Here is a 24322-nt window from a genome sequence, read left to right on the forward strand (position 1 = left end):
TTTGGCCCAAACCTTGTTGACCTAATCTGCATTAGCCTATTTAAATTGTAGACAACACCCAATGTGTTAATTTGAGATGGCAGTCCCCATGTTTACTGGTGTTCAGGACAGTATGTTACCTCCCTAAAGATACACATAAAACCATTAAACACATTAAACTACATGGCCTAAACAGAAAGAGACAGACACACATATTTATGTAAAATCCAGAAGTTTAAAGCATAGAGATATAAAATGACAGAAAGCATTGAAAAGTTCATTGATAGCCTAACTTTTGCTCATCTCAAAACTCCTGTGAGGAATTAACAGACTGAAATGACTCATCATAATTATAAACTAAGCACTACATGGTCATTTCTAATGCCTACATCCCTGACACTGTAATACAGGCTGTAAGAAAGCAGGAGGATTTGATTTTGCTTAAAACACTACTTGCTACAAACGGGATGCAATCAGCAAAGGGAAATGATGTCGACCTTTGCCTAAACGGGTTGACAAAATAAACATAAACCTTAAGTTCCTTACGAGACTTAACGTCGAGGGTCTGTCTGTCTTTTGTCGACTTACGTTGTGTTGATAAAGTTATTGAAATCCAAGATGGCGGCGCCCGTGGCGAAGTCGTGATTAGGGGGAAACAGGTCATACAACTCATATTTAAAAGCTGGGCTTGACATGTATAACATGGATTTTTGTATTTGGATATAAGACCGTAACGCAGACATAGAGCAGCGGGAAACAAAACGGTATGTACCTTCAAACTGAAAGCTTTTCTCTGATTTAACTCCTGAGTTTCTTCATCCAGCAGCAGAAGAGACCGAGCTGTCAACCATGAAATAAGAAATGAAAGACTAAACGTAAAACTCGTTTAGCTAGCGTGAGCGTAGACCTGTACATGTGGCTGTGCTGTGTGGTTTACCAGCATGAATGACATGTCAGCATGCTGCAAAGTCAAAAAAAACAAAACCTTCTGCCAACTTTAACAGAGACGAGTTTGGAAATATGAATATGCTTTATGTCATTTGAACCCTTGTTCTTCTTTATGCTTCACTTTAAACCTCATTTACAGCCTCCCTGTCTGCAGACTTCTGAACTTACAATCATCACAGTTTTGTTATAATGCAAGAATTGAACTCGAACGAAAATCATGTTTTTTTGTGACAACTTGTATCCAAAGGGAACAGGACGAAATGTTGCCAGTCACATGCTTTATATTTCATGATGAGGATAACTTTTCCAGAAAGAAAAGTTGTTATTTGGTGTTTGAAGTGTCAGAAAGAAGTGTAAAATGAAACACTTTAAACTGGTGTTTTTGCATGAAAACAAAAGACACTGTGCTCGTCAAAGTTGTTGCAGATTAATTTTAAGGCAGAACAAATCTGTGATCGTGATATCATGACCATGCAGGCGTTCATGTCTCACTTCACTTTCCAGAGGTTGAACAATCGTGACATAATTAGAGAGACAGCTTCTTCAAAATGACAACAATAGGAGACACTTTCTCATCACATGATCCTTCGGCCAGAGGAAAGTTATAAAAAAGTGACCTCTAACCTTAACTAGAAACAAAGTGATGTAATGCAAAAACAGCTTGTTTTTGTCTGATTATCATTGAGGTTCACTGCCAACATTACAGTTGAGAAAAGTATTGAAATTCAATACCAGGGGGCACCGGTGGCCAAGTGGTTAATTTGCACGCCCCATTTACAGAAGGTCCTCAAAGCGTGGCCCAGGTTCAACTCCGACCTGTGGCTCCTTTCCTTCATGTCCTCTCTCTCTCTCTCTCTCTCTCTCTCTCTCTCTCTCTCTGGCCCCAGAGTTTTGTCTCTCTAAGTAAGGCCCAAAATAAGTATTAAAGTGAAGACATGGCTTATAACCACAGATCTTTAAATCAAACGCTTCTTTCCTCAGCATGCTGCGAAAAGAAGTTTTCAGTCAGTGTTTACAGGAAACTCCCGATTGGATGAGCCCAGTCACCATAGAAACATTTCCTCGGTCTCTCTCCTCAGCCCACTCACTTGCACCTTCACAGATGCGCACAACCTTGAGTTCTCGGCTCTCCCGGCCTCAGCCTGAGGGAGGAGCGTTGGCAGCTGCGGTGCTTTAGCTTATCATTTAGTAAAAACACATCCAACACGTGAGCAGCTGGAGGAAAACGCTGAGGAGGAAAGGGGCTCTTTTCTTCTTTGTTAACTCTCGTTTTCTTTAAGTTATCCCAAAAGAGCTGTCCAACTTGATCATTTAAACCTCCAGACGGGTCAGATTCTTGCTTAACAATGCAGAGTCTTAAGTCTTGCTTTTGTTTGACAATCTTTATTTTGAAAACAAACTCTCCTCCTAAAGTCCATGCTTTACAAAGTTATGCTTTGTAAAGCAAATCCACCTATCATAGAGGATCAAATGATGGTTTAATGTACATAATTGAACTTGAACGTTTCTGGACATTCATCATTGTATTAACCTCGTCAATTGGTTTTCTACAGCTGTAGGTAAACAGACATCATTTCTATTTACATCTTAATCTCCGCCTGGTTAAATCAGATCATGCAAACAATCACTTCCTCCATTCAGCAGCCTGAAAGGTCTCTCTGTCTGTGATGCAGATGCGTCACTGCAGAGAAAATATTCTCTCAACAGTTTCAGGTTAGCAGCAGTTGTCCTCCGCTGACGAGGAAGCAGAGACTGTGTGAATATCTCTGGTTTCCTTGGAAACTGTGTTTATGTACTTGTGTGTCGTTAAGAAGACAAATTTAGATCAAATCATTTTTTTTTTTTTTTCATACAGTTGACTGTCTGACCTACTTTGAGTCATGCTGGAGTCTCACCTAAATCTTGTGTTCATGTAAACAGAGAGTGAGCGGTCATTTTTTCAAGGAGCCTAAAGGTCAAGGTTGAGGTCACAGTTTCATTGCTGGTTATCTGTCATTAAGAAACTTTTTGGTTCTGAATATTTCAGTGTGTAACATTCCTGTCATGCAGTATTATGCACTTCTAACTCTGAATAATTAAAGACATACTCTGTTTGCTTTAGCATCCACCCAGCTGTTTATTTTAGAGCGGTATCTGCAGGTAGATGATAATCAGTTGGAACACTTTAAAAACGTCTTTCTCACATTCGAGTCAGGCGGTGAGTGCAATGAAATCACGCTGAATCTGATTGAACAAATGCATGCTGTTGTGTGAGTGACGTGGTGCAAAGAACACAGACTGTGAAACAGCAGTGGTGAAGAGGAGGGCTGCCCAGCCGAGCTGTCAATCATTCTGTTTTCACTGCGTGGACTCGAGTGCTGCTCAGTCCCGCAGACTTCTCTGTGCTTACTGGTGATGGTGATGGTTCTCATTAATGTCCTCTGAGGAAGCATTTCTTTCATGAAGATGATGTGACTGGGAGGAACGTCTTCAGTCCTGTTGTGTCATGATGACCTCATATGTGTTGTTGATATAACAGAGAGTAGCAAAAGAAACAACCCCGTGTGCTAACCTTTACATTACGTTTCTTAAAGGAAAGAAAAAGTCGAGGCATTAAAATTTATATCATATCTTATACATCAATTAAACAAAATACCTAAAACATTGTACTTTTTTATGAATATTATTTTTATTATAATATTCTTTACTTATTTATTTGTCTTTATTGCTTGTTTTTACAAAGTGTTCTGAATGTTAAAGTTTTAAAGAGTGTTTAATTTTGATAAATGTTGTAAAATAAAATTCAAATTTCACTTGATACGCTGAATGTTTAATCTTTTATATGTCAATCTGTGTCTCCTTGTTTTAGGTGACGGAGCCATGCAGGCCTCGATGAGGAGGTTAGCTCTGTGTCCCCTGGGCGTTGCCAGGTTGGGTAAAATCCCATCACCCCGCCTCCTGTCCCCCTGCATCCGCACCCTGTTCAGTGAGACAGGTGTGTGGGAGAAAGACTACCGAACAGAGACCAGACGCAGAGTGGAGGAATGGTGGCACCCACGAATCATGGCACATGGGAGGAAAGATGCACAAGAGGAGGTGAAGTATTTGAGATATAGAAACCCACAGACTTTAGTCTGGAGCTATCACGGTATGGTCATGATTTTGTTTTATATTTATCTGACTGCTTGCTTTCATAGATGAAAAAGTAGCTATGTGCAGTAGTATAGAAAATTGAGGATGCAACAACCCCCCGTGATGCATTGTGATATCAAATCAAATCATAATCAAATGAAATAGTGATAGAAGTGAAGATGCAAAGCCCTAGGAATCTCATATCCTGGTTTGAGAGGAGCTGGGACCAAACACTCAACTTTAACTGTAAAACAATTAAAACAACTCTGAAGTCTGTAAAGTCTAAAATAAGAACAACAATCGTCTACATGAGATCAATGATGAATGATCTGTACCTGCCACACTCGCACAAGTGAAGTAGTGAGTAGCCCCATACAGAAATACATTATCTTATTGTCGTGTCTAGTTCAGACATTCATCTTTAAAAACGCTCATCCTGCAGTACCAGAGCTCACAGTCGGGCCTTGTTGTATCAAATTGATTGTTCGGACCCAAAGATTTTTCAGTTGACAAAGATATCAAACATCAAATCCTCTTTTATTTGAGAAGCTGAAATCACCAAATGTCTGACAATTCTGAGAATAAAAAGGATTAATTATCTGTTTGAGTACATGCAGCCAGGATCTTTGGAAGTGGAAACAGGGATCAGAATGTTGATTGTTCTATGTTAACATTGTGTCCCAGATCAGATTAAACATGGATCAGATTTAAAAAAAAAAAAAAAAATCCCAGTAGTTTAAAAGTTTGTTGATCATATTATACTATCGGGTGAGATCAAAAGCTAACAACAGGTTGTGTAAAGAAACAGCAGGATTAAATAATCAGTTAAAATCAGGTGATCTAATGTTGTTTTTTATCCAGTTTGAAGTTTGCGTTTACATTTTTGGATTGAATACGAATGACAATCTTATCATGATCCAGGCTGATGGCATGATTCAGGCTTGTTTACAGGAACTAATTTAAATATCAGAAATACAGCATTTTTACAATTATGTTGATACTTTAGACATTGTGTTATATGATGTTCTTCAACTGCTTTATCCTACCACAACATAATAAAGAAGAATAAAGGTATTAGGGCTGTGAAAATGTTTTCATATTTCCTTAAAGAATTTTTAATCTTTAAAAATCTGTACCTGAGCCCTTCGCTTCCAGACGAACCCTGGAATTGACTTCTTCAACAAGCACATTCCAGATCTCCTTGCACCTGTGGAGACACGGGCTAATACATTTTAAAACTGTGCACGATCTCCACTTTACTAAACCCAAAGCCAATAACATTTACTATCATTTTATCTCACTTTTGATAAATAGAAATTAGCAGTGGCCAACTTCAGGTTCAGGTGTTTTGGCTCTGCCCTCAAGCGCCTGTCGTTTGTTTTGTGTGCCAAACCAGAGAATGTTACCTGTTCGGGACTTTTTTTTACTAGCAGTTGACGTGGGGGGGGGGGTTCCTAAGTGTTGGCCTTGTGATCCTTTTCTCTTTGAACTCATACTAAACTATGTAAGTGTGGACAGATGTGTGTAGAAGTGTTTATAGGAAACCCCCCCTAGCCTTTTCTCTCTCTCATGAAATGATGATCATGTCATTAAGCATCCCTCCACGTGACCTCCAGCTGCCTCTTGCTGCTCTACTCCGACGTACAGCTCTGGCTGACCGTCTCTCCTAATGGTCTCAGACAGGCTGACAGTGATGAAGTGCATTCTTGGAAGCCCTGTTCTTAATTAATTTACTGAAAAATTCATGACTCAGGTTGCCAGGGTGTAACCACCAGTACTTACTGTGTTGCTGTGGGAACAGCATTGGGGCTGTAAACCATCCATAATCAGAATTTCGGCTGCTCAGACTTTGACAGTGTAATCAGACCCTGTTAGATCCTCATGCCCAAAGTCAAGTGAACAGTTCTTATTCCTGTCATGACCTCATCAGTGTATCAGACGAAAGCTCAATCAAAATCTGATGATGGAGAAAAGAGCCCAAGCGTTGTTAGTGTAGACCTCAAGTATTCTAGTTGTATGATCTTTTCCACACCACATTAGTTTACTCACAGCTTTGTTTTGACTGTCTGTCTCCTACAGGGCTTCAACGGGAAGAAGTTTTATGTCCTCTCCATGTTCCCGTACCCGTCAGGACGACTGCACATGGGCCACGTGCGAGTTTATACCATCAGCGACACCATCGGCCACTTCCAGAGAATGAGAGGCCATCAGGTTTGTCTGCTTTTAAGTGAATGTGTTTTACCATTTTCTGCTGTGCTCCATGAAATAAACAAGGCCAATACACTAACGTGTCAGACATAACCTTAGAAAGCTTTTGTTCTGTTTTATTTATTTGTAAAGGGAAGGACATCCTTAGAGGCCATTTCACTGAGATAGGAGATATTTTGAAAGATAGTGGTGTAAATAATATAAATATCAAATCAAGGATAACTGAATTCCATTGAGCTGTTTCACATAGTGGGTTCTGTTATTGTGTAATCATGCTCACTAAATCAGTGCAGCCCCTTTCACACATATACTGCACTTCTGAAATTCTCCAAATAACCAGGATAGACTCTAAACAGACTCCCCATCAAGATTTAAAAAACTTTATTGTCTATCACATAGTGACAAAGAATTACCTTTTGTTGAGGCTCAGTAACATAAAAACATAAAAACATTCACACTTAGATAGCAAACAGAAAATAGCAAAAATTACCATAAATAGATAATCACACATGTGCACAGCATTTAGAAAATACTGATTATCTAGCCTTGTTTAAAATGCGTATTGCAGTGGGAATTAAAGAGTTTCTTTAAGTCTTCAAGCTCTCTAGTTAAAAGTCTGCATCAAATCAGGATGAGCATGTACATGATGAAGAGGAGGGGACCTAGTACAGAACCTTGGGGAACACCTTGGGAGAGAGGAGCAGTGGGGGATTTGCAGTGGTTGATGCTGATGAACTGGTATCTGTCAGAGAGGTATGATTTGAGCCAGGAGAGAGCAGTGCCGGTGATGTTGAAGGTGGTTTCAAGGCGGGAGAGAAGGATGGAATGGTTGATGGTGTCAAAAGCTGCGTTTAGTAGTTCTTATAGTGACAGTGCATCTGGCACAACAAGATACTGCCGTGTGTGATGTGTAGAGGAGGAAGTCTGCTAACTGCTGGGAATTGAATGTCTTGCAATTGTTTGGACATTGTCTGGAGTTCATGTGTGAAACAGTCATTCTGTGATAGTGCTTCAATATAAAACAATTCACACTAAGATAAAGTTCTCATTCAAACAGGGAATTTAAACTGTATTTTCATGTAAGATACTTTGGAAAGATGGAGCCACATTAACACTCACATTGGACATTTTCTCAAGCTAAAAAGTTTTTTTTTTTTTTGTAAAATGAAGCAGAGAGTTGTATGAGCTCATGATATTGACTCTTTGTTCTTGGGTTAAAAGGAAAACATTTATAACTCCTTACTAGAATAGGTGCCCAAAAGAATGGCTCTCTATTTAAGCCCTTCTTGTGGTTTATTTAAGAATAAGCAACAAGACAGCTTTTATTTTATTCCCTGGTTAGCTTTATAGTTTGTTTTATCTACCTCTCAACACACCACAAGTCTTTTTCTGGTGCTTAACCGTCCACTCTTTGTTCAGATGTTCAGCTAATTATCTCAACTTGTCTTCTGTAAAAGCACAAAGGTTGTTGCCATCCTGAGGAGGAGTACTTTAACCTTTTTTTTAAATTCAAGTTAACCACTTAAATTGTCAGCTATCTAAAGAAATGCTTTCGTTCAGTGGTTTGAAAAAAACATTAGACCTTTTATGTAACCTGAAAAAAATGATATACAGTACGGACAGGAGCGCCGCGAGGAACGCTGGGCCTCATGAAAAGATGTCTGTCGTCTGAATGTTACTTTAGGAAATACAAAGAAAGCTATTGTTATGAGCACGTTTGTGAAGAAAGTCTTCTTAATGGCAATTAGTTTATAATTTAATATGAATACTAACCAATGCATTTAAGGGCCTCCGTCAGTCATGGGCCCTTAGAATCGTCCTTACTTTTCACCTCCTTACGGCGCCCCTGAGATTTATGCTCTCTACTTTTACATTGAAGCACAGCTTACCTGAAAAGTCTCCCTGCTCTTAAGCTCCAATCTGTCGACTTGTTTCCTGCTTTACCTCCCACCATCCATACACTGTTTATTCAAATCATTATTAATAGCTGCTCTATTAACACTGCTCGAGCCTCAGTTTACACCTGCAGTGAAGTGTGAAGCTGCATATCTCTTAACACAGGAAGAACCTCTAATATAAAGTTTTAACAATAGCATTAATATGATAAACAACTTCTACCTCCTCCATCTCTCAATCATGAGAGCAAAGTTTACACTCTTCTGTATTCTGTTTGGATTTCTGTCAGCAGAGTGTACATTTGCACACATTAAAAGTCTTATTTTACTCACATCATAGCTGATTTTTTTTACAATCGTTTTAAGTAGCTGATGCTGTCTTTGTTGGTTGTGTTTCTTAACATGTTTTTATTTTTCTGCTACTAAACCTAATTATTATATGCTAACAAACATTTGTTCAGCGCATTAGCAAGGAACTGTTTTATAGTTCTTATAGACTGAAGGTTTTTAATCTGCTGCGGCAAAGATAAGAACAAGGAAGGTCTATACACCACTCCATATCAGACCGAGCACTGCAGTCAATATTCACGTTGTGCTAAGGTCCAGTGAACTTCAGGTGTTGATGAGGCTGTGTCTGTCACAGAGCTCATGTTCATGTTTTTTGGGTTAGTCGTTGTCCTCACACAATCCCTCCCTGTTTTTGCCCTGATGAAAAGCTTTTCTGTAACACTGGGATTTAATGTTAGTTTCTGTGTCATGCTCTCACCTGCGGAGAGAATCCCATCTGTTTGTGTTTGCGTTCTCCCCGGACAGAAACACAGTTTCACCTGACTGACAAAGACTTCCTGCTCAGGAGTCTACGTTCTCTTAGCATCTGTCGGAAAGCAAATGTTGTTCCACTGAATGCACCGACTCTTCCTTATTCACTAGTTAATTAAAAAGGTTCACTCTGCTGATTGTCACATACTCGAGCTATTCTCCCGTCTTTTAAAGGGTAGTTCTTCTTTCACACTTTTCTAACGAAAACACTCAGAGTCTTGTGTTGTCCTGTATCTCATATCAATATAATGTGACCAAAATCTTATCAATGGAACAATGATACAGTTTCACATGAGTTTACTAGGGTCATCCAAATGGAATATACGTTGTAATAATAATAATAATAAGTCACCTGGCTAAAGGATCCTTCTAGGGGTTCTGTTGGGGGATATTTCTTTAAATTTGTGGAATAGATAAAGTAAAGCCTTTTTTTTAACCTCCATTTTATTCTGGTAAAGTGAGAAATGTTCATTAAAGATAAAGTAAACAATTTAGATTTTTTCAGAGGGGGAGAGAGATAGAGCAGGTAATGACGTTCAGAAAAGAGCCAAGGGGCTGCAGATGGCCTAGCGGTTAGTTCACGCCCCCCCCCACCATGTACGGAGGCTATATTGTCCTCAAGCGGGTGGCTCCTTTCCCACATGTCATTCCCCACTGTCACTCTCACCCCCCCCCTCCCCACCCCCTCCCAAAAAAAAGAGGCAAGGGTTGGAGTCAAGGCTTCTGTGCATGGGGCAAGCAATATAATCCCAAACCGGCGCCCCTTTAATGAGTTCATTTTTGTGTTGAAATAAAACACATAACATGTTCCTTAGTTATCTTATAAGGTGATGTAGGCTGATTTGATGAGTCATGCAAGCTGTTCCCCCTATTTCCAGTCATAAACAACATATACAAACACATCTCACAGTCATACTTTCTCTTCTTTGTTGAATAGTTTCTCACATGCTAGAGTCCCTGCATGAAATTGTGCACCCTGAGTTGCATCAGTTGTTTGTTTCAGGTAAAACCTGAGCTTGTCCATGGAATGAAACATTGAGTCAATCAGCAGGGTTGAGTATGAACCAATTAGCTGGAGTTGCATCTCAGCGCTGCCTGAATCAATAGAAGCTTCTGGAGCTGTGTGGGTGGACACTGCCATGTAGCGGTGAGTGGTCTCACAATCACAAAAAATAAAGCCTCAGCCTCCCAACACTTGTGTCCATCATGTTGTGTTCACAAGCAGCCCCATAAGTGTTGATTGACGTATCTGTCACGGGTTGGCATGGACTTGCTCGACATTACAGTGGACAGATTGTCATAAAATGTTCCCACACTGACTCCCACGTCCATCTTCCTCTGCCTGTTGTCACCCGTGCTCTGAAATGTGCCGACAGCCTCTGTGGTAACAGGTTGGTATTCGCAGGGAAAAGATTGTTTTCCTCTGCTGCTCTCTTTGAACTTTGAGAATTGAGCTTTGTAATGCAGTCTGTCCGTCACAGCTGCTCCCTGTAACACACTGTCTCACTCCTTCTAGATGAGGTGCGTGTTTTCTTGCTTTGCTACATTTACGTTGGCTATCTTCTGTTTGTGCCTGCTTTCCTCCTGATCCGTCACAGTGGTCTGCTGTGCCGAGCTCTCTTAGCTTAATACCAACCAGCGCACAGCTTTACAAATGAGGCCCATGCAGTTACCAAGGATACCAAATCGTCTGAAACATCAGCCCCGTTAGAGTCCATGGATGATCCCCTCCAGTCCTCGAATCCTTGTCACCCTGCGTCTCCTCTACTTTACTCACGCCTTCCACTCCTGTGCTTTCATCTCCATTCGGTCTCTCAGTGTGCGGGGAAAAAAAAAAAATCATCTCTGGGAACCAAAAGGAAAAAGAGATGAATGGAGGAGACGTTATATGGAGTAGACGGTGATTTATGTCAAGGATTGTGAGAGAGATGGGGGATTAAAGTACTGGGGGATGGAAGCAGACATCGTAGATTGTGGTGTTGATTAGCAAAAAAGTGTGAAACAATTTAGTGAGTAGCCTAATTAGCATCAGGCTGACAGGCGGGCAGCTGTCACATCCTGAGCTTCCATTCAAAGCTTTACCTCCCTCTCCTTGTTTTTACATGATATAATAGCTGCATTAACATGAAACCTGTTTGTGTTAATGCATTGACTGAAAGTTCTAATGGCGTTAAAACACATTATCATATATGGTTCAACATGTGCTGCAGTTATAAGAGCATAATGCTTTCATGCTGAATAAATGATCCCCTACAGAAAAATATGTTCAGATTTTTCTGTTACTATTTGCATAAACCCTCTAATGGCATATTACATACAGTGAGACAAGACAGACTCTCAAAAGTCTACCTGTGATTTAAAATCCCCTTTTGTATCCAAAGCAACGAACATCAGAGAGTAAGTACAACACAATGTGGAGAGGAGGAAACAACGTCAGTAAGTGCAAACGAACAGCTTTAAATCCGATCAGACACAACCTCGACAGCTGTTCTTGAGAGCTCTAATCAGCATCAACACCATCCTTAAAGAGTCATTATCAAACAAAACCATCATCATTATTATCGTCATCAATAATATCACTAAGTGCATACTGCGTAGGTGTTCACGAAAGAGCTGGGTCTTTAGCTTTTTCTTAAAGGTGTAAAGGGACTTGGCGGATCGAGTTTGGAAGTTTGTTCCACCACCGGGGGTCGACAGTTGAAAAGAGTATAGTTAGAGACTTAGGACCCTGTTGTGAAGGTTGGATCAGACGCCTTTCGACGGCAGAGCTTATGGGCGGGAGGGAGTGTAGACCCGGATGATTCTGAAGAGTTTGACTCTCCTTGAATGATTTCACATTCATTTGTTAGGAAAGAAAATCGTTTCTCTTTGCTCACCTTAGATGCAAGATAAACGCCTGAAGATATCTTTACCAGGTATGGAGGTATGGCAACTTGAAGCCGAGAGTGGACATACAAATGTGAATGGAGTTCTTCATGAAGAAGGAAAAAATCTTAACGGTCAAATAAAGTTGTGAAAAGACAACACGGCACATTCACAGATTTCTAACTTTTCATTGAGGGAGACGCAATAAATTCAACAGTAATTAAACTGTATGTCAGTGTCTAGAAACATGTCTGGGGGGAATTTGTAGGTAGACTGTAAACATTGTTGCAATAGTTTTTGATTGTTGCCCATCAAAGAATCTCTCGGAGCCCAAGTGACAACTTAAATAGCTGTTTTTTGTCAGAAAGCAACGATAGAAAAGAAACACATTCCTTATATATTAGTAGCTAAAAAAGAGAGTGTAAGCTTTTTCTCTTCATAATCTACAACTTTAACTGAATCAAATATCCACATTCTTGTGTAATAATTCACTCTTGATTCTCCCTGATCACACAAATCTCCTGGCTTCTTCACAGGTGTTGAATCCGATGGGTTGGGATGCTTTTGGACTCCCTGCAGAAAACGCAGCCATAGAGAGAGGTCTGGACCCAGGAGAGTGGACTATAAGGTATATGACATATCACTTCAGCTCTTATTAGAGTCGTTGTTTTTACGTACACTAACATTGACTCCGTTGTGTCTCTTAAGCAACATCCAGTCCATGCGCGAGCAGCTGGACAGCCTAGGCCTCTGCTTCAACTGGGACAGAGTGAGTACCAAGGCATCAGACAGAGAAGTTGTCACGCTCAGGTCTGGTTCACTCCATTGCCAAATGGGTGACCTTTCTGTGGCTTTTTTTTTCTGACAGGAAGTGACCACCTGTCTTCCAGACTACTACAGGTGGACGCAGTATCTGTTCATCAAGCTCTTTAAAGCCGGACTTGCGTATCAGAAAGAGGTACCGTTGGCCTTTGCCCTGAATTGCTTATCCTGCTTTTCTTCTGAAAGGAAAATATGATTGCTTTGGGTTTGAGGTGCCTGACAGTGACAGACATGATTGAGGCAGCTCAACCGTTACACCTGGAAGAAAAAGACTGAATTAAAAAAGAAGAGCGCATGGTCCAACCCCTTTGATTATGTTTAATGAAATGGGACGACCTTGAATAAGCCGTTGGTCGGTCTATTGAATCCAACCTACTTTCTAAGCTCAGCTTTTTAATTTGAATTGTGAATGTGTGCGTGTGTTCATTTGCCATTTGTGTGCTTATTTGTGTGTGTCTTTAATCCAGGCTGTGGTGAACTGGGACCCCGTTGATCAGACGGTGCTGGCTGATGAGCAGGTGGATGAAAAGGGTCGCTCCTGGAGGTCTGGTGCCCTGGTGGAGCAGAAGCTGCTCACACAATGGTTCATTAAGACCACAAATTATGCCAAGGTACGTCTTTTTGGTGTGTGTGTGTGTATGTGTGCGAAAGAAACCTGGATATGAATGAGTGTGTGAGTGCAAAGTGGCAAAGGCCTCCCTGACCAGCAGCCTTAATTCATGTTCGAAATAAGCAGCGCAGCCCTCTGATAACAATCATGGCCGACACTTCAGCGGCAGCAGCAGCATCCCTGCAGCTCTGCTCCTGCAATCAGACCCCTGAAGGCCATCATCTGTAGCCTGGCGTCTCCAGACCGAGAGACACAAGCAGAGTCTGGGTTGTACCACATGGTGGTCTGGCTGACTGATTAGAGGTCTGCCCCTTTTCTGCACAGAGCATAGCAAAGGCTGCTGCAGGGGGAAATGACCCCCTCTGGACGTGTTTGAATCAGCCACAGGAAATACTGCTCATGCATTAAACATGCTTTATGTGCATGTGTTTAGTAAGTAACGCATGTGCAAAATGTAGTCCTAGAGGAGAAACTCAACAAAACTTGCACTTTTTATCAAACCTGCAGATCATTCAAATTTGTCTTCATACTTTTTGTTTTGTTGTGAAAAAACATGTGACTGTCATATTTCCTGTTTCGGGGCTGGAACTAAAGAGCATTTAGATTTTCTTAATATTTTCACTTATTTGGTTTACAAACTTTTATTAAATGCTTGGAACAATTCTTAAAAGTCAATGTGACTTCTTTAATGGTCTTGTTTTGTAAAAAAAAACAAGGATGATGATAGAAAACAGAGAAACGTCTGCAATTCTTCATTTTAATCCTTTTCTCGACACCTCTGCTTGAAAAATGACAGCTTTACTTGCTTCCATTGAAATAGTGATTCTGAATAATGCCATGAGCAGAGAAAAAGCATAAGCAAGATCAGAGTTTCTGTGAGTAGAGTTTAATACCGTTATGAAAAAATAAAAAAGCAAAGCTTGCTCGGGTGGCATGAAATTAATATAAAACTCCTCTTAAAATAATGGTGGTGATTTCTAATTCATACAATTAAACTTGCAGAGGCATCATCTTCATTTATTTCTCAAATTTGCCATTTTTATTAAGAACACCAGTTTGTCCACAGTCAGGTCAGATGTTATCCAGTTTTAGCCGCGGCGCTGAAGTCGCCCCTTCTTGTCTGTGTCACAAGTGTGAGTGGAGGTGGAAGTGGCCTACTGTGACAATGTGTTCCTGCATTTCTAATTTTCACTGACGAACGGAGAAGTGGGAAGGAACGGGAGAGGTGTTAGGGAAAAGAAGTGAGAAAGACAGATGGAGAGAAAGGAGGACCGTGTCAAAGAACGGCCTGCCAAATTATAAGAGCTGCGCTGTAATTGGACTGTGATTTCCTGCCTGTGCGTCTCCCTGTGCTCGTGTTCGAGCCCGTTAGACAACATTAACTTCAGTCAACATTTATTCAGCCGCCGTCAGTTTAGCTGTCAGGTCGTTCCATGCTGTTTCCCCATGAATCGTAACCATATTGTTTCCTCTGGGACACAAATGGCTGAATATTATTACTAAGATGGATTTCTCTGAAGTGGGGCGAGCAGGATGCAGAATGATCACGTGGCATCATGGCAGAGTTTTCAATTTCATGCATAATTGCACTTGTTGCACTCAGACTGCACTGACATCTAAATGATTCACAGGTCAGTGTATTATTCAAATGTACTATTTCTCAAACATCTGCACACATCCTTAAAACACAAACAACTTAACACATTTGAAGGATGCTGGTTCAAATCCCTGAACTATCTTAGAAAAGGAATGGATTTGTTTGGCTGCATTATGTAATATTTTTGCACGAAGAATACTTATGTCTATTTTTCTTCTTCACACACTCACACACAATTTCAGTTATTGCTTTACCATGCTGTTTCTCTTTAGCTTTTCTTAGTTTCCATGGAGACTCCTGTCCTTGCTGTTCATCTTTCAGTGACTCCTGCTTCTGCTTAACTCTAGCTTTGAGCTAAACTATTATTTTTTTAAATTCTATGAGTAAAAAAAAAAATCACTGCCACACTCTTTAATGTGATCATTAGTTGTTGATCGCTTTCTTGTTTTCTTTGTTTATAGTAACATTTCTGTTTTGTCTCTCTGTCATGCTGACACACATTCTCAGGGATTTCTGTTTCTTCTTCCGCTCTGCAGTGCAGCCACATCCCACAATCATGCTAGTGATGACTTTGTTGAATCTTAATGCTTGTATTGAGACGTATGTGACGAGGGGATGCATGCTGAGCCACACAGCGGGGGGATTATGAGTAATAGGCTGTGACAGACTAAAAAGGAAATGAAAATTTGGAAGATCTTTGGGGCTCCGTCCAGCTGTGGCTTTTTGGCCTGAGCCTCGTTGATATGCATAGATTCCTTTAATCATTCGGAAGAAGTGTTGTTGTGTATGTGTGAGAGAGAGAGTGTGTGTGCACTTTTGTAGACGATTGCTTTGTGATAAGAGAGAAAGTGGTGAGAGTGGAGGTCAGGATTTTTGAAAATCTCTCTTTGGCTGCATAATGTGACCTGCTTGGCTCTGCTGCTTTGTCAGAATAAATTGGCTCAGCTTTCAAACAAGGCCACACTGAGTTGGAGTCGATTGCATTATCCCAGAGTACTGTAGACAGCTACATACTTAAGAGGAGCCTTGCGCAGTTGTGCATTAAAAACAATGAAGGAGGGAAATTAGCTGTTTCCAAACATTTAAAATAAAAAAAGTTGTCTTCTTGTTTCTGTCTCTCCCTCAAGCCTCTTCTGGACGCCCTGGCAGATCTTCCAGAGTGGTACGGGGTCAAAGCCATGCAGGCAAACTGGATTGGAGAGTGCACCGGATGCTACTTTGATTTTAAACTTAAGGTGAGTTTAATTCAAATTCTCCCTTTATTTATATATTTCTGTAAAAACTCAAGTAACACAAACATGAAATATCTGCACTTTGTTGATCTGATTCAGTTTAGTGCTTTCCTCTGCGAGGAGTAATTTACAAAAACATGAGGATTTGATGGATTAATTTCTATTGAGTCTTCTCAGGGTCATATTTACAGTTTTCCACTTGTCAAACTGAGCTGTCACAAATAGCCCCATGAGCACCCTTTAAGAAACTGTTTGTCAGTCCTTTAATGGAATAAGTCTTCTTATTCCTAGAAGAACAATGGTCACAGCATGTAGTGGGAAGGCATTTTATGTCCTTTTCTGTGTTTATGGCAGAATAGAGGGTTCCAGTTTAAAGCCAGCATTTGTTAAGTAAATTGGATGGCGGCTTGTTTAGTATCATATTGTTACATATATATATATATATATATATATATTCACTGAATTATCTCTCTGGGGGGCTGAAGATTGTGTAAATGTGTGTCCTACAGCATGACATGTACTAATTGGTCTCAAGCCCCTAACAAGAGTGTTGAGTCTCTAAATAATTACGGGATTAAAGGCTCGTAGCCTCATTATTTATCAAATAGCTACATACATGCATACATACTATAACATACATACATACATGCATACTATACATACATACATACTATACATACATACATACATGCATACATACTATAACATACATACATACATGCATACATACTATAACATACATACATACATGCATACTATACATACATACTATACATACATACATGCATACTATACATACATACATACATACATACATGCATACTATACATACATACATACATGCATACTATACATACTATACTATACATACATACATGCATACTATACATACATACTATGCATACATCTATACATACATACTATACTATACATACATATTATACATACTATACATACATACTATGCATACATCTATACATACATACTATACATACATACTATACTATACATCTATACATACATACTATACATGCATACATCTATACATACATACTATACATACATACATGCATACATACATCTATACATACATACTATACATACATGCATACTATACATACATACATGCTATACATACATGCATACTATACATACATACATGCATACTATACATACATACTATACTATACATACATACATGCTATACATACATACATGCATACTATACATACATACATACTGTACATACATACTATACATACATACATACATACTATACATGCATACATACATGCATACATACTATACTATATATACATACATACTGTACATACATACTATACTATATATACATACATACTATACATATGTACATACATACTATACTATACATACATACATCTATACATACATACTATGCATACATACATACTATGCATACATGCTATACATACATACTATACTATACATACATACAGACATACATACTATACATACATACATACTATACATGCATGCATACATACTATACATACATACATACTATACATGCATGCATGCATACATACTATACATACATACATACTATACATGCATACATGCATACATACTATACATACATACTATACATACATACATACTATACATGCATACATACATACTATACATACTATACTATATATACATACATACTATACATACAAACATACTATACATACATACATACTATACATGCATACATGCATACATACTATACATACATACTATACATACATACATACTATACATGCATACATACATACTATACATACTATACTATATATACATACATACTATACATACAAACATACTATACATACATACTATACATACTATACATACATACTATAGATACTATACATACATACTATACATACTATACATACTATGCATACATACTATACATGCATACATACATGCATACATACTATACATACATACTATACATGCATACTATACATACTATACATACATACATACTATATATACTATACTATATATACATACATACTATACATGCATACATACATACTATACATACTATACTATATATACATACATACTATACATGCATACTATACATACATGCATAAATACATACTATACATGCATACATACTATACATACATACTATACATGCATACTATACATACATACTATACATGCATACATACATACTATACATACTATACTATATATACATACATACTATACATACATACATACTATATATACATACATACTATATATACATACATACTATACATGCATACATACATGCATACATACATACATACATACATACTATACATACATACTATACATGCATACTATACATACATGCATAAATACATACTATACATACTATACATACATGCATACATACATACTATATTATACTATATATACATACATACATACATACTATACATGCATACATACATACGTACATACTATACATGCATACTATACATACATGCATACATACATACTATACATACATACTATACATGCATACATACATACATACATGCATACATACTATACATACATACTATACATACATACATACTATACATGCATACTATACATGCATACTATACATACATGCATACATACTATACATACATACTATACATACATACATACTATACATGCATACTATACATGCATACTATACATACTATACATACATACTATACTATATATACATACATACTATACATACATACTATACATGCATACTATACATAGATACATACATACTATACATACATGCATACATACTATACATACATACATACATACTATACATACATACATACATACTATACATGCATACTATACATAGATGCATACATACATACTATACATACAATACATACATGCATACATACTATACATACATACATACTATACTATATATACATACTATACATACATACTATACATACATACATACTATACTATACTATATATACATACATACATCTATACATACTATACATACATACTATACATGCATACATACTATACATACATACATACATACATACATACTATACATACATGCATACGTACATACATACTATGCATACTATACATACATACATACTATACATACATACATACTATACATGCATACATACTATACATACATACATACATACTATACATGCATACATACTATACATACATACATACATACTATACATACATACATACTATACATAGGGCGCTGGTGGCGCAGTGGTTAGTGCGCGCGCCCCATGTATGGAGGTTATAGTCTTCTAAGCGGTTTATTTATTTGATACAATTCAAAATAATTAATGTATTTACATTAAATGGCCTTCAGGTGATACACGTTTCCAATTTGATGTCTTACTACAGCTTAAGTAGGTTAAAGTACAAGACTTGTCCTGGTGAAGGTTAATTGTTTTAGGTGGAATTTATTGTGTGTCTCTCTTTATACAACACTCTGCATACACGGTTGCACAGTGTTCATTTAGTACCACAGTGTACTCAGTAATTACACAAGCAACTGAAGAGTGAGAAAAAACACAACAAATGAACAAAATTAGTTGAGTTAATAAATTGTGTGCAATTATACTAATTGTATAAAGTGCAGTCACACCTAAGAAAGGCGCTCAACTGGTGTACTGCTTCTTAAATGTTAGTGACTGAAATCGTTTTTATACAAAACCACTCTGTGTGATAGCCTCAGGAGCTGGCAGGTTCCTCCCATTAGTGCAGCTGTTTACTTGGACGGTGACAGTTTCTTCTCTGATCTTCCAGCTGAATGGAGAGGAAACGGGGGAAACCCTGTCAGCCTACAGCTCCTCTCCTGAGACAGTGTTTGGAGCAGCTTACCTCGCCATCCTGCCCTCCCACAGACTGCTACACGGGAGCAGCTCAGTCCGCTCTGCCTTGGAGAAAGTCTTAAAGCCGGGCAGAGGTAACCGTCCTTACAGTTATCTTGGTCTGGGTTCAAAAACACACATCTAGAGCTTTCCTTAGCAGCAGTATCATTTTTTCATTTGGTGCATACCAAGTTGCTTTACAGATGATGTAGGCAGTTAGGATTTGCATCAGCGCTGGATAAATAAATGTTACATTATTTATAAAACATTTATAACTATTATAACTATTACAACAACTATAGGAAATAGAAAGAAATTAAACTACAAAAAGGAAATCCTCAATCCCCTACAAAAAAGGAAAAAACATCATTTTTAAGGGGAATCATTTCAAAGTGATGCATTTAATCCGTCTACATATTTTCCACATGCCCTGTATGGATTACATGTTTTTGAATGTCAAGCTATGGATGTAGTGGCTGCTGTGGTCTGACCGTATGTTGATTGGAATTCCTTTGAGGTTTTCTCTGCCTCAGAAGTGAGTGATTGTTGATAATGAGCCACCAGGGGAAGCAGCTCGGCCTCCCTCACACCTCTCATGTCCCCCTTGCTCTCCAGACTGCCTGACGGAGGTCACCGCTCGCAACCTGTTCACCAGCCAGGAGGTTCCCCTGGTTATCTCCCACAGAGAGGCGTTTGATGGCTATCTAGATACTGTGATTGGTGAGTTACAGGCCTGGGGAGGTTTCACCTGACCTTGAAAGTGTAGGTGGCCAGTTTGAAAAAAAAATGTTATATGCATCTCGGAGCATGCATGATGAATTTTATCAGATTTGATTATGCAAAAGATGCATCCTTATTATTCTTTATTGTTATACAAACAGCCACTTTACTGTATGTCGTACACCAGTGTTTCAGATGTTTGTCTCACAGAGCAGCAGGGTGAACCCAGGGGACTGTCTCAACATAACATGCTTAACATCACCACAGGGTTTTTTTTTCTCCCTCCTCAGAGATTAGTCAAGTTTGTGTCCATGTTTATGTTTTTTGTTTTTTACATGCTACGTGTTTTTCCTGAACTTGTGTCTTAACAGGAACCCCAGACTGCAGTGAGGAGGATCTGTCTGTGGCCAGAGATCTGAACCTGATGTGGACAACGGTGCTAAAAAGTGATGAAGATGGGACACAAACTCTGATTAACTCTAATGAGGTCAGCACTGTCAGTGAAGGATTACTTGTTTAAGTCTGGTACACCTTCTTTCTATACAATAAGACTCTTTTTTGTCCTCTTCTGTCTATAGTTCTCAGGCCTAACCAGGCAGCAGGCATTTGACTCCATTACCCAGAAGGCCAGAGAGCAAAGGGTTGGTGGTCACCTCACCAGCTCCAAGCTCAGGGACTGGTTGATATCAAGACAGCGGTACTGGGGAACACCCATCCCTGTGGTGCATTGTGGGTCTTGCGGTGCGGTTGCTGTCCCTGAGGAGGAGCTACCTGTTGTTTTACCGAAGCTGCCGTCTCTTAAGGGAAAAGGTGCATCACCACTCGACGCCGCTCATGATTGGGTCAACTGCAAATGTCCCAGGTATGAACAGTGAGATGTTCTTTTCATGTTTTATGGGAACGTGGCAAATACACTGATCCATTAGTTTCATATCTGTTATGATGTGGTGGAGGTACCCTGAGAATATTAACACATGCAGACATTATTCACATGAAACCCACAGATAGCAAATGCACTAAAAGAAAAAAGCAAAAGAACTCGAACACAGAAGAAAAAACAACAAAAATCAAACCAACAGCAAAAGAACCTGTACAACAAAATACCCAACAACATCTTCAACCCAACCATCTAAAGACCCACCATAAGGACCATCGTAAGAACCCAACAACAGGAGCTGAGACCAGGAGGACCAGAGATTCAAGATAATGTAAGCAACTAAAAGAGGAAGAAACAATAAACAAAACTGAAGGCAGATAAAAACAGATCATAAGAAGTAAAGGAAATTAAGATAGATGAGATGAGATCACTAAAAACAGGTCAAGAAATAATGCAATCCCTCCCTCATAAAACATGTAAAGCTGTATCTGTGTTTACTAGCTTGAAGGATTTTCCTCACTGCCTTTTTTAGTCATTAGTGAGTTTACAGACATGTTACCATCACCTGCACCTGCATATCCATAAATAGTACAGGGACCCAGAACAACATAAAACTACGTTTACCTCCGGCTTTAATACGTCGTTATCGAAAACCAGTTAAGGACAATCGCTAACAAATTGGCATGTGCAACTGGTAGAAAGAAAATGTCATTTTAGGGTGTCACAAGGCAAACATATTGAGAATTACTGACTTTAAAACATGATTTTGACACACAAAATTGTGTGTAAGAGTTTTGACACTAAACAAGTCTCCACCCGCTCCCGTAGCACGTACCCATTAGCAGGTCAGTAGCCACATTCTACTGTGCAATGTGTTAATAGGATACAGAAAATGTGCAGGATGTTTTTTGTCTATTATACAAAGCAGGCGTTATAGTGGAAATGATCCTGTCCATTATGGTCTAAGTGGAGTGAGAATTGAATTATGTTGAAACCCTTTCCAGTGACACCCTCTCCCCAGTACTTCTTGTTTGTCCTCGGGAGACCAGCACAGACAAAATGAGCTGAGAGCACTGACAGCTTTAGGGGAACACGGAGCATTGAGAGCGAGCCTGTGAATGCTGTGATTAGTATTTTGTTTCTGATGGGGTTATATAATAAGTGGCTGACAGGAGCAGCATGAGATGATGATGATGATGATGATGATGGAAGTGCAAGCCAAGCTGTGTCGCACACACATTTTACCTTTTGAACACAGAAAAAAAAACACACACACACACTGGCAAGTGTTTGAACATGTTTGAAAAGAAGAAAGCCTCGTCAGTGTCCCCTCACTGACATGGGAATCCCTCTCTGGATAAGACTAATCACCACCATGGCGTCATTTTGATTAAAACAACGGCCCACTCAGTTGCAGATGGCACAAGTCATCAGATTGTGTTCACTCACTCTCACAAAGCTACTATAATTCCTCCCATCAGCCGTGATTGATGGCTATAATCACCCAGACGGCGTTATCTCCCCCCCTCCATCGTCAAGAGTCTGTCGAAATTTGTTCCCTTCACTCATCAACCACATCCAATTAAAGTTTGAGAGTAACACGGATGAGCGGGACGATAAAAGATGCTTTTATCTGTCCTTGGGGCAGTCATTACCTGTGTGCACATCTCTCCGACTCTCCACAGCGCTGTAAACGGGTCCGCCAACTGAACCCTGCCTCGGCTTAGCCTGGCTGGAAAGGTGTGTGTACAGGTGTGTGTTGTTTCGTGGATTCTCCATCTGTGACTTTGTGTCACAGATGGAGAGCTGTTTTCCATAAGATGAGAGCCTTCCTGGAGTGGGCAGCTGCCTCACTTGCCTCGTCTGTTTGAGAGCCTTTTGGCTTTTTTTTGGCTCTCCTTGCAAACACACGCGCACACGCACACGCACACACACACAAAGGTTTTTTTTACACTCTCGTTCTTACAGGTTGCTTCAGATAAAGTGACCTACTTATTTTTGCTGCTTTCATGGCTTAGAAAAGGGCTACCTCGAGAAAGAGTGTGTGGTCAAAACTGATCCTTCTGTACACTGAGGGTAGCCAGTACCAGCTGTCAGTCAAACGACCACAATCTGGCCTCTGATTGGTCAATCTGGTCTGAGATTTGAAGTGAGAAGTGAGAAGATTTTTTCCTGAATGACATGATAACAAGGATTCTTCTTTGTGCCATGAATTGTATGTTATTGGATTCCGATTAATGTTATTAACTTATATTACAGGTTTTCATCATTCTTAATAACACCTGGCCTCCAAATATTAACCTCCCAACACCTTAGTCTTGTTGCTAGGCAACGTTCAGCTCTTACCTCATCATCTCAGCCTTATTATAGACGGTTAGGTTGGTCCAGGGGTTTTGCCTCTCATTGTGTGCGTCTGTGTTTGAGAGTGTTGGATAAAACATGTGATGACTGTTTTTTTTTAAGGGAAAATGAAGACATCCCAGGTGCGGGAAACACAACCTGCTCTGCAGCACAAAAAAGCTTTCAGCTTCTGTTTATCTATCTGAGACACTGATTTCAACTCTACTGAGACTCATTAGAAAGTAAAATAGAGACACGTCCACTGTTCCATTCAGTGATTTAAATAAAATTGGAACAAAAAACGCTATCCAAAAGCTCTTTTTTTTGTTCTCTGCCTTTGAAAACGTCCTCCTCTCCTCTACTGTGAAAGTGATGTTGGCAGATTTGCACCACATACTCA

The 24322-nt window shown here is 39.2% G+C and overlaps 1 protein-coding gene across 1 annotated transcript in view; it reads left to right on the forward strand.

The window, feature by feature from the left end:
• The first annotated feature begins 585 nt into the window (after positions 1 to 585).
• lars2 (leucyl-tRNA synthetase 2, mitochondrial) overlaps positions 586 to 24322 on the forward strand; it is a 32790-nt gene continuing 9053 nt past the window's right edge. The window contains exons 1-12 of the mRNA XM_061050932.1: positions 586 to 743; positions 3776 to 4002; positions 6118 to 6249; positions 12362 to 12453; positions 12534 to 12594; positions 12694 to 12783; positions 13115 to 13258; positions 15982 to 16089; positions 19921 to 20080; positions 20601 to 20705; positions 21077 to 21192; positions 21284 to 21567. Coding sequence (XP_060906915.1) covers positions 3787 to 4002; positions 6118 to 6249; positions 12362 to 12453; positions 12534 to 12594; positions 12694 to 12783; positions 13115 to 13258; positions 15982 to 16089; positions 19921 to 20080; positions 20601 to 20705; positions 21077 to 21192; positions 21284 to 21567 — 1508 coding nt within the window. The 5' untranslated portion in view covers positions 586 to 743; positions 3776 to 3786. The remainder of the gene's footprint in view (positions 744 to 3775; positions 4003 to 6117; positions 6250 to 12361; positions 12454 to 12533; positions 12595 to 12693; positions 12784 to 13114; positions 13259 to 15981; positions 16090 to 19920; positions 20081 to 20600; positions 20706 to 21076; positions 21193 to 21283; positions 21568 to 24322) is intronic.

This window comes from Labrus mixtus, chromosome 11 (genome assembly GCF_963584025.1).
Source record: "Labrus mixtus chromosome 11, fLabMix1.1, whole genome shotgun sequence".
Taxonomy (NCBI): Eukaryota; Metazoa; Chordata; class Actinopteri; order Labriformes; family Labridae; genus Labrus; species Labrus mixtus.